General features: G+C 41.6%; 1 protein-coding gene across 2 annotated transcripts in view; it reads right to left on the reverse strand.

Moving 5' to 3' along the window:
• mrps5 (mitochondrial ribosomal protein S5) overlaps positions 1–12207 on the reverse strand; it is a 146995-nt gene that overhangs the window by 26681 nt on the left and 108107 nt on the right. For both annotated transcript variants that reach the window (XM_041187154.1, XM_041187155.1), the window contains exon 6: positions 9598–9688. In XM_041187154.1, coding sequence (XP_041043088.1) covers positions 9598–9688 — 91 coding nt within the window. The remainder of the gene's footprint in view (positions 1–9597; positions 9689–12207) is intronic.

Below are 12207 nucleotides of genomic sequence, written 5' to 3' on the forward strand. Positions count from 1 at the left end.
AGACCATCAGAGATTAACTAGAAAGGCTAAAAATCATATCAATTTTAAAGAAAAAGCACATAATTTTGCAAAAGTAGCTGGAAGGTCAGAAGATTGGACAGAATATAAGGAACAAGGGCAATTAGGGATGGGCAATAAATGCTGGCCTAGCCGGCGATGTCCACATCCCATGAATGAATAAACAAAACAGCAAAGGATGACTAAAAGATTAATAAGGAGGGAAAAATTAGGGGACAAGAGAAAGCTAGCCAGAAATATAAAAATAGATAGTAAGAATTTCTATAAATATTTTAAAAAGAAACGAGCTAACAAAGTGAGCGTTGGTCCTATATAAAGTGAGCTTGGAGAAGCGATAATGGAAAACAAAGAAATGGCAGATGAATTGAACAGGTATTTTCCATCAGTCTTCACTATAGAAGTAGTAACATCCCAGAACCAGCTATAAGACAGGAAATGGAAGGGAGCTAGAAATGCAGGAAAATTATAATCACCAAAGAAGTGGTACTGAGTAAATATTTGGTGCTGCGGGCTGACAAATGTTCAGAACCTGATGGATTTCATCCTAGGGTCTTAAAAGAAGTGGCTAGTGAGATAGTTGATGCATTGCTTTCAATTTTCCAAAAATCCCTAGATTCAGGGAAGGTTCCATTAGATTAGAAGATAGCAAATGTAACACTATTATTCAAAAAGGTGTGGGAAACAGAAAGCAGGAAACTACAGATAAAAGCAAAAAACTGCGGATGCTGGAAATAACTGTGCTCCTATCCGCAGATGCTGCCAGACCTGCTGAGTTTTTCCAGGTATTTCTGTTTTTGTGCAGGAAACTACAGGCCAGTTAGCTTAAAATCTGTCGTACAGAAAATGTTAGAAGCTATTATTAAAGGAGCTATAGCAGGACATTTGGATAAATTCAAGGTAATCAGGCAGAATCAGCATGGTTTTGTGAAAGAGAAATCATACTTAAACAACTTGTTACTTCTTCAAAGAATTTCAATATGTGCTGTGGATAAAGGGGAACTGGTGGATGTACTGTACTTCAATTTCCTGAAGGCATTTGATAAAGTGCCACAACCAAGGTTATTGCGGAAAAAAAAAGCTCATGGTATAGGAGGTAACATTGGTATGGATACAGGATTAGTTGGCTAACAGGAAACAGAGTAGGCACAAATGGGTCCTTTTCAGGTTGGCAAGCCGTAATGAGTGGTGTGTCACAGGGATCAGTGCTGGGACCTCAACTGTTTACAATTTACATTTAAATGACTTGGATGAAGGGATGGATGGGATGGTTGTCATTTACTGATGATACAAAAATAGGTAGGAAAGTAAGTTGTGAAGAGGACAAAAGAAGGCTACAAAAAGATTTAGGTAGGTTAAGTGAGTGGGCAAAGATCTGGCAAATGAAGTATATTGTGGGAAAATGTGAAATTGTCCATTTTGGCAGGAAGAAGAAAAGAGAAGTATATTATCTACATGGTGAGAGATTGCAGAGCTCTGAAACGTAGAGGGATCTGGGTATCTTAGTGCATGAATCGAAAAGGCTAGTGTGCAGGTACAGCAAGTAATTAGGAAAGCTAGTAGGATGTTATCAATTATTGCAAGGGGAATTGAATACAAAAGCAGGGAGGTTAAGCTTCAGTTATACAGAGCATTTGTGAGACCACATTTGGAGTACTGTGTACAGTATTGGTGACCTTATTTAAGGGAGGATGTAAATGCATTAGAAGCAGTTCAGAGGAGGTTTACCAAACTAACACCTGGACGGGTGGGTTAACTTATGAGGATAGGTTGGACAGGTTAGGCTTGTATCCATTGGAGTTTAGAAGAGTAAGAGGTGACTTGATTGGAACGTATATGATCCTGAGGGGTCTTGACAGGGTGGATGTGGAGAGGATGTTTCCTCTTGGGGGAGAATCTAGAACTAGGGGTCAGTGTTTAAAATAAGGGGTTGCCCATTTAAAACTGAGATGAGACGAGATTTTTTTCTCTCAGAGGGTCATGAGTCTTTGGAACTCTCTTCCTGAAACGGCGGTGGATGCAGAGTCTTTAAATATTTTTAAAGCAGAGGTGGATAGATTCTTGGTAAGCAAAGGGGTGATAGGTTATCAGGGGTAGGTGAGATGCAGATTTGAGGTTACTATCAGGTCAGCTATGAGCTTATTGAATGGTGGAGCAGGCTTGCTTGAATGGCCTACTCCTGCTCCTTGCTCGTATGTACAGCATTAATGATTCAAGAGGCAAGAAAGTGAAGCTCAGAAGATGAAACATTTGGAAACTATAAGGATCTAGAGATTTTCTAGCTCTAATTGCATGGTGGCTGATGCCGCCTTGTTCCTGAGATACTAGCACACACATCGAGGTGACCAAGATGGCATCACAGATATGTAACATCTTGAGCCCTGCGTGGGATGCTAAAGTTCAGTTGAGATGAGTGATCCAACCTAGCTCTATGCTCCAATCTCTGATGTGGCATATTACTGACCAGTTTCTTTTTCATTTGCGGGATGTGGGTGTCACTGGCTAGGCCAGCATTTATTGCCCATCCCTAAGTACCCCCGAGAAGGTGGTGGTAAGTTGCCTTCTTGAACTGCTGTAGTGCCTGTGGTGTAGGTACACTATATGGTGCTGTTTGGGAGGGAATTCCAGGATTTTGACCCAGTGACAGTGAGGGGATGGCGACACATTTCCAAGGCCAGGATTTTACAGCCCCGCCAAACTGAATGGAGATTTAAATATCTCAACGCACCTGCCGGGGTGAGAGACACCGCAGTGGGGCCGTAAGATCCTGACCCAAGTCAGGATGGTCAGTGGCTCGGAGGGGAACTCCCAGGTGGTGATGTTCCCAGGATATCTGCTGATACCCTTTGGCTCGTTAGAAGTGTCAATTCTCGTGACCACGTGACAGGCCTTCACTGATGCAAGGCCATATATGATACAGGTGTGCCTCCTTCACTACTGCCTGCATTCCCAAATTCTAAATTCCTGTGTGTTACTCCTGAGATTCAGGACTGTGATATAAAGCCACTAAGTTCTGAGAAGCCCTTTAACCATGCCAATGAAGTCATTGGCTTTCATCGCAAGGGGGTCTTCCTCTTTTCCTTCTGAGCAGACTCCTGTTCACTCCTGCGGCAGCACAAATTAGAGGGCAGCCCCAGAAAGGCCCTCTCGTGTTGGCCCTTCCCCCTCACTGCCATTCCACAGCCTTCCTTCCCCATTGCCCACCTTGTGTTCACCAACCCTAACCTCGCCTCACAGCCCACGGTTGCAGCGCTAGTTTCTGGAATTGGAGGCCTGCACGAGTACACAGCACAGTGGTGTTCCTCAGGACAATGTAGGTAAAGAGAAGGAGCAGTCCAACCCTGCAGCCCCAGCAGAATAGCGTTCATCACAACAAGACCAGAACGGCGCTAAGGCAGGTAGGCTATGTATGTTGCACTCACCTCGAAGTTACCAGTGAACTGGGGTCTGACTTGTGCACCCCACCCCTTTTCAAATGGCGTAACAATCCAAGATTCCAGTGAGCAGCTGTTTTAATGAGCATTCGTGAGATGTTAATGAATGCAAATGGCGTTCACGCCAGTAGTCGACAGGACAAACAACCCACCATAAACCCACCATCTGGAGAATCGCAGGTTGTTTTAATGCTGGCGGATTTCTGACTTTTTGCCTGTCACTGGATTCTCTGCTCCTGCCCGTGGTGGGCAGGATGGGAAAATTCCACCCATGGTGCCTGGCTTGCTGAGCATTTCCAGCATTTTCTGTTTATAATTCACATTTCCAGGATCCACATTATTTTGTCCTCATATTTGAGTATGGCTTTCTCTTTCCTGTATTTTACAGTTTTGGCCATGTTCCATTTCGATTTGCTCTGTTGATTGTTGATCTGTCTCAGGTGGACATGTTGACTTTCAAGCTTACTCCCAGCTTCTTCAACTATTTCAGGGCAGTTCAACAAGTCAGTCCATTTTTTTCTTCCTATGTACAGTACTTTATTTCTTTTGCATTACATTTTACCTGCCATTGTTCTGCCCACTCACGTCTTGTCTGACTGCCTGCATTTCCCAAGTTGCCTCCACAGAATCAAATTTGCACTGGATTTCTAATTATCTAGCCATCTCCTCAAAATATTAAGCCATTTGACAGAAATAGTGATTTTTCTATGATTTGAGAATAATTACATTTCTTCAGTCTGGGCCTTCAATCTCTTCTCTAATTCTGGCTTACCATCCTCCAATGGCCATTTCCTAACATTCTGTCTAGCCTCTTAATCTTTTCATGGTTTATGGTTTCAATCTCTTTCTCCTACCTCCATCAATTTACCGTGTTCACTATTTTCCTCTCAATAGCAGCGTTACATTTTTCTAGATTGTCTGACAACATGGTACCACATAGTCTGCTGGCTGCTTTATGTTGAGATGTCACTACTTTGCCATCCGTATCGGAGTGCTCTCAAGCTGCAAGATGAAGTCTGCCCCAGTTCTGAATGCATGAATTGAATAATAATTTTGTCAAGTTTTTGACACTTTAAAATATTTGGCAGGCCTTTTCTGCAGCTTTGAACATGAGTGTTACAATTGTAAAAATATAAAACTTGACTGAACTTAAAAAGGGTTACAGTGAGGATAATTCGGCAACGAATCAGTTCAGTAGAACTCACTCACTCTTTAATCTTGGGAATTATGAACCGAACGACAGCCTGCACTTGTTCCAATAAACATAGAATCACATCGCATTTCGCTTTCACAAACCAACCTGATAACTTAGGTACCAACATTTCTATGAACGTAACAACAAAATGATGATTTAATTAGTGACTACTGTGTGATGGCATAAGGAACAGGCTACAGTGTAATTTTCTGATGGTTAAAGACAGCAGTGATCCAATTTAATGCCTATCTGCATAATTAAAATCTAAGAGATTACTTTGTATTTCAAGTGGATTATTTCCATCTTCACAGTCGATGAAGTTACAGTGTGTGTGGTCAATGTGACTTACCGATAATCATCAGCAACAGGACATAATTATTAATTATAATAAACAATTTTTAATCTTAGGCTGAAGACAATGCTGATTAAAAAAGTACCCACTTGATTTGAGTTCTATTCAGGCACAGAGGTACAGAGGTTCAATATGCAAAACTGCTTCCTAGTCACATGTATTATACAGAATCCCTAATCCAAAAAACCTGTTCCACCAGTAATTAAAATACAATAAACTGGCACTGGAAGAAGATATTTGATAAAGTTTCACAATTGAAGCTTTTAAAGAATATTAAGACTCATTGAGTAAAGGTAAAATTAGGCAGCTAGATTAAAAATTGGCAAGGCCTTAGAATGCAAATAAGGCTGAATGATAATTTAAAAAGACTTTTGCCTTGAACTATGATTCACTGAGTGCTAAAGAGAACTCATCAGGGTCAAACTCTGCATAATGAATTTTGTGAAGAATATTCCTGTGATGTTATAAACTGTTCTGAAGATACTAAGCTATGACCCCAGCCGACAAATACAAATCACAGCATTCAAAGGAAACCCAGTTCAATTAAATTAATCAGATTTTATAACTGTGGATGCTTTTTAATTTGCACAGATACAAGGAAGACCTATTTGGAACAGAAATAAAATTCATACATGATGAAATGTTCCAATATTGATTTTTCTCCCACTAACAGAAGTGGAAAATGTAAAGAATTTGTTTAGCGCTGAGTTCATAGAAAGCTGTTGTCGACAAGGATAATTAAGCACAGGGTGCATCTTTAAAATCTAATCTTTTAGAAATCATAGGTGAGACCATATTGGCAATATTTCATGGATTTTTGAGAACGCACTAAGAAGACAGAAAGATGACCATGGGATTTCAGGTTCTAATTGTTATAATTTGGACAGTGGATTCACTCCAGTATCAAAACAGTGCTACTCAGCTGGCATACCAGAGTTATGCTGCTAGGATTGAACCGAAGATGTGTTTGCTCGCTGGGTGTTTGATTTTTAGCATTATGAAAGACTGGGTGGTCCTCCTAACATTAAAACAATACTGAGTCATTAAAATGTTCCCAGGGAGTCCAGTGTAATGTAACTGACACAAACCTAACTACTAGGGGTGTTCTTACACTTCTTCAGTGCTTCCCGTAGATAGATCATTTCCTGACTTCAAAGTTATATTGCCATGTGAATGTTGATGTGTACTTACACCAAAACCCGCTTAGCCCTTGCATTATAACTGTGACCAACGAGTGGGAACACCAATGCCTCGCCGTTCCTCTCCATTCTGTACAACACTGTGACATTGATGTTTACCACTATTCCTTGGGTCAAAACTAATTCCATGATGGGAGTACCATCGCCACACCGACTCCAGCTATTCAAGGAGAAGGCTCCACCACACCATAATCTCAGAGAATCAGGGATGGGCAATAAATGTGGCTTTGTCAGCACTGCACACTACCAAGAACAAGGAAATTAAAAGACCAACTCAGAACAGATCTGACTTTCATTTGACCTGTCAAGGTCACGCTCACTAAATGTATCACTTCAATTCGTTCACACGTCCACTGATGATGCAGGCCGCAGGCAACCTTGCCTTGGTAATGGCTCTCATCCAGATGAGGAGGGTGGCCCAGTGCAGGATGGCACAGGGCCAGGAGCAGCAAGAGGCAGCGGGGCCACTAGAAGATCAAGAGAAGATGATCATTCAAACCCTGTCTGGAAACTACATCTGAGGTACCAGTAGCATGATAAAGTGCAGCCTGCGTTATTGAGAAGTGGACGTTTTAAATATCCCAGTACTTTTGCAGAAGAAATGTTGAAAATAAAAATGGTAGAAGGTTAAGAGGCTGGCGAACATGGACCACTGCAACATTGAGCATTGACCTGACTGTGGGTCTAGTGTAAGCGTATGTTCTGGGATGTGTGAACTCTAATACGAGCTATGGCCACAAGGACACTGGAAGAGTAGAGCGAAGCTCCTGGCTTGCAATGAGTGAATGTCTGTCTGGGTGCCCTTTAAAATGGCAGGATCTTTGACTCCATGAGGTGATGGCGGATGGGCGACTTCCTGGCACGAGATTTGCCGACTTCTTCGCTAATTAATAAGTGCATGTTCACCCGCACACCATCCCCGCCGCTGCCTCCCCCCCCGCCCAAGTGGGAATCATGCTGACTTTCCCGCCCGCCATCGGACTTAATCTCCAGAACGGAAAATTCCACCCAATAGCTCCAAAGCAGTTGAAACTGTGGAAATATGGGCATTGAAAGGAACTCGTTAGAAGATGAAAATTCTAGGTTTCTAGGATAAATAGATATGCCAGAACTGATTGTGATTACCTTCAGGAGGCAGTGGGTAACCTTTCAAAATTATTTCTCTCTATCTTAAACAGGACAGAAAAAAACTCCACGATGCAATGCCTTGTAAATGGTCTGTGGAATAAATGGCCTTGATGCACTGAATGGGCTTTTATGTTCCTAACACTAAATCCATGCAATAGTATTGAGCTTTGCCCAGATCCAGCAGTTAAGTCTAATTATTTCTGTGTGAAATACAAACTTTCAGCTGCCTTTAACTGATTGGCTGTGCAAATTACAGAATAGACTGTGGAAACAAAGACCATCAGACTGAGTATTTTTCTCTGGAGTTTACAGAAATCGTAATTAAAGTGTAATTTATCCAGATATACTAGTTATATTTCAATCAAATTCCAACTGTTGAAATAATCCAAATTGGATAATGACCATAGTTACACAAGTAATCAAAATGATTCTGGTACAGCTTATGTTGAATATCAACGATTTAAGGCTTTCTGCACTTGAAGTGGAAACATTTGCAAGACAATGGAAAAAGAACAGGGAAGTGGAACTAATTGGATAGCTCTTTCAAAGAGCTGGCACAGGGATGATAGGCTGAAGGGCCTCTTTCTTTGCTGTGTTATTCTATGATAACTACCAGAACCTTCCAGGCAGTGCAGCACAGATGACAAAGTGAAGTCAGATCACTGGCATTTACACTGTCTGGAGACAGGGATGTGTATTGCAGTGAATGTTTCTGTTGTTCTGGACTCATGCTTACAATGAAATTGCACAAAGTATACCTACATATCTGGAAAGAAAAGGCTTTTTTAGTAGAATTATACTACTGTGCAGGGGTTTACAAAACAAGTCACATTGTAATGTGAAAAAAATATAATGGAATACAGTCTAGAGTGATGACTATGCTATGAGAGGCCTATTCCAGCATTTGAGTACATAATCCAAGCTGACATTTTGATGTAGAACAGAGAGAGTGCTGCACTGAAAGGTGCCACCTTTTGGGTGGCCGAAACGGTAAACCAAGGCTCCGTTTGTGGGTTCACGTGAATATAAAAGATCCCACGGCACTGTTTTGAAGAGGAGCAGAGATTCTTCCTACTGACCTGACTGAATACCACTGGTCATTCACCTGAATGCGGTTTGTGGGGCTTTACTATGTGCTAATTAGCTGCTGGGGTTGCCTACATAACAACAGTGCCTACACGTCTTGAAGTAACTAACTGGCTGAAAAACACTGACAGCAACAACTTGCATTTATATAGCATGTTGAACATAGCAAAACATCCTGAAGCACCTCTCAGGAGTACCCTAACACACTTGGCAATGCTGCAAGCCTCACACCCACATCTCGCAGATTACATGCACTGCCAGCGATTCAATCTTGACAGCCACATTAGCCAAACACATTGTGCCACACTCACTGATATATTTCCCTCTCTCCTTGCGAGACAAGGTGGCGCACAACGAGAGGTAGCAAGATTGAACCGATAGGGAACAGGCACAGCTGCATATATTTACACCCATGGAGCAGATGGTACTCTTCATCATTGCAGTGGCTACGGCCAGCAGTCAGGGTGAAACCACGAAGACGACAGTATCCTCCAGCTTAATCATCCTTCTAACCTCTCACTTCCCCGTCATTCCACAATTTCTTCTCATTTATAAGCCGCAGATGGTCTAAGCACGCATCTTAGCTCTGCCCCACCAGCCCCCACCTCACCACAACTCTACCCCTTTACCTTTCTCCTTCCATGTACTGAAGAACTCCCACACGGAAAGGCATTGGCACAAGAAAGTGAAGAAAAAGAAACATCATCACTCAATGTCTCACTCGCAGCCACCAGCTAAGATAACGATAAGTGGTTTAGAAGGTAGCATAAAAGGTGATCTGCATTTGCGGAGACAGCAGGCATGAATGGCCTACCAGCAGAGCAGGGAGAGTGGTTAGCACAGATGCCAGCTCCTAGAGGTTAAATACTTATAATACTTCCATACTTATTAATACTTATTCAAAAAACTTCCAAACCCTGTCTTCGGTCACCTTTAACATCATATGATTAGCTCAATTCATCCTACCTCAAGATCATGTAGTCTTGAAATTACTATAAAATAATCTACCATTAACATTATTTTTCTACCATTTAATGAAGGTATTTTCAAATGCAGCAGTCTACCTTTCCTTGACATTGATAGGATAACTGAACAAAGTTTTATCCAGATGACACAATCATTAGCTTTCTCTTTCGATGACCCCGATTGAAAAGGTAAATTGATGGGTTTCTTCGCCTCAAATCTCACCTGCAGCTCCATTTGCATTTCCAACCACCACCAAAGCACTGACGGATCTTTTCCTGCCTTCTTTTGCTGTCATATTGAAGACACTTTTAACCTGTCAGACAAAGAATAATCTGATTAAATCTTAAGAATTTGAAAACAGAACATTTCTATTCTAAAACTAAACTAGATTCAAATGAGATTCAGCAATATCGTGGAATATCAGGCTTTACCTTGCCTCCTGTATACCTTGCATCCTCTAAGAGTGTGACAAAGTGATGTTAGCATAGTGTTTGTTAGAATAGCTATTACAAACATATGACAGCATTATTCTAACCTAAGGATTGCTGAGGAGAAGCATTTGGGACAAAGGAGGAAACCAATCTATTTGGAGGGAGTTTTAGTAAAACAGGAGATGCACAAGTTCCATTTGAGGAGGCAAGTGTCCAACAACAGATCATGAATGACTAAAGGCAGATTCAGCAGAAGTATTAGCCAATGGTAAAGACTGGGAGATGAAGAAATGGGGCTAATCAAGAACCAAAACAGTTTGCATTTATATACTGTACTGCTTTTAATATAGTTAAATATCCTAAGGTGCTCCACAGAAGCACAGTTGAACAAAGTTTGCCACTGAGCCACATAGGGAATATCGGGGCAGTTGACCAAAAGCTTGTTCAATTTTGTAGGTTTTAAAGAGCATCTTAAAGGAATAAAGAGAGGTAGAGGCAGAGAGCTTAAGGCCCTGGCAGCTTCAGGCATGGCAGAGCGATTAAAATTGGGAATGTAAAGGAATCTTTGAACAGGCAGTTGAGAAGGTATCTCGTCCGAAATACCTGCTCTCTGCTTATGCTCTCCTTTAAGATTAACTAACATATTAGTCTGAAGCTTATATTTACAAAATTATAGTTGAAGTTACACATACCTGTACAAGCTATGAAAGATAAACTTACACGGTTGCTAAGAAACACCAATGCAGTTGCAAATGGACTAATTCAGAGTTTATAAGCTGTAATTTTTTCAACAAAAAAGTTGTTGGGCCAGAACTTCTGAGGAATGGGAATCACTCCGCTCCTTTTTACCTAACTTAGTTGGGAGCTGTACATCTCTCACCCGACCTCTCGACTCGGGCGTGGTGAGAAAAGTGCAGTGCAGCGGGTTGCCTTCAGTCTAGGGCAGCAATGCCAAGGGAAGCATAGCCACACCCCCTTTTTACGGCATCAGCTGTCATAAAGCAGGTGAGTTTACAATTCTCAGCTGCTTTGAGAAGACAGAGAGAAGATAAGCGTGTAAGGTAAGTGGGTGAGAGGATCAAGGTAGTTGGGGCGGGGGATCCCTAGCATAATTACCCAGGAGTTAGAAGTGGTTTTAATTCTTCCAACTTTTCCCGGGTAGCTATTCTGCTAAGAGAGTCGGAACCATCTCTGAAGTCTCCGATTTAAATGGTGCCCAGCGCAGGGTAATTGCCCTTGTACTTCCCAGGAAATTTCCGTACTGTCCTTGCATGAAGATTTCCAGGGGGTCCCCTTCTGGGGTACCCCCTGGCCCCGGCTACCAGTCCCCTGGAGATCGAAGTTCTGGGCCAATATATCAAAGTGCCCAATTTTACAGAAAACTGCAATTAAAAAATTTCAAGTCATATCGGAGAGATAAGTTAGTTAAGGAGATTGTGGTCACATGTCAATCCCCCAATAGGCAGAGTGAACCTAGCAAAGGGATGATTAGTCTGCAAATTTAATGTCCCTATACCTGTAACTATTATCAAGCTGTTCTACATTAAAATACACTCAGCCAACTACCAAATTCACATTATAACATTCATCTGTATGAAGTTATTTTATCAAATTCCAAAAGCTTTACTCAAACCAGTTCTGAAAGTACATGTTTCAATTCCTGTGTCTCTATTCAACCTTTAAAGATTATTAGTTTCTGGGAAGTTCTAATCTATTCTCAGTATATTTGTTAATAGAAATAGAGTTAATATTTCAGGTAAATGACCTTTCATCTGCAGCAGGATTCTGATGAGAGGTCATTTGACCTGAAATATTAACTACGCTTCTCTTTCCGCAGATGCCGCCAAACCTGCAGACCATTTCCAACATTTGCTGTTATTATTTCAGATTTCCAGCATCCCCAGCATATTTTGCTCTTGTTCTTTTTAAGTAGGCTACATTAAGATTCATTAATTTCCATGAACTGCAAAAATGAAAGAAAATGCAAATGAACATATCTTGAATGTGAGCTGGAAGAAATATGAGCCTAGATTTTCAGCAGCAATGAAAATTACAAATCGTAAATGGAAAATAGGACGGTACATGACTTGCATCTGCCCGATGTGACCCAGCCTAATTTGAATGATTGGGATAAAATCTGAGCCTCAGAACTAGCAGAGAGAGTGGGAGCTCACCCTTTCGGGGAGGGAGCAGTGGCTAGTACACTGCTGTGGGATTTAAAGACCTGCAACAGCTTTGAGGCTGCAATATACCAAAATAGCTGGGAAGCAGAACACAAAGCCGTCATTGCAAAAAGGAGAGATTTTCAGAAGTGCAGTGAGCCCCCAACTCGTCTGATGGAGTTGCTAAAATTGTGTTGGGTGAAGGGAGGCAGAGGAGGGAGGCTTTGTTCGGCATAGGA

This window comes from Carcharodon carcharias, chromosome 5 (assembly GCF_017639515.1).
Source record: "Carcharodon carcharias isolate sCarCar2 chromosome 5, sCarCar2.pri, whole genome shotgun sequence".
Lineage (NCBI taxonomy): Eukaryota > Metazoa > Chordata > Chondrichthyes > Lamniformes > Lamnidae > Carcharodon > Carcharodon carcharias.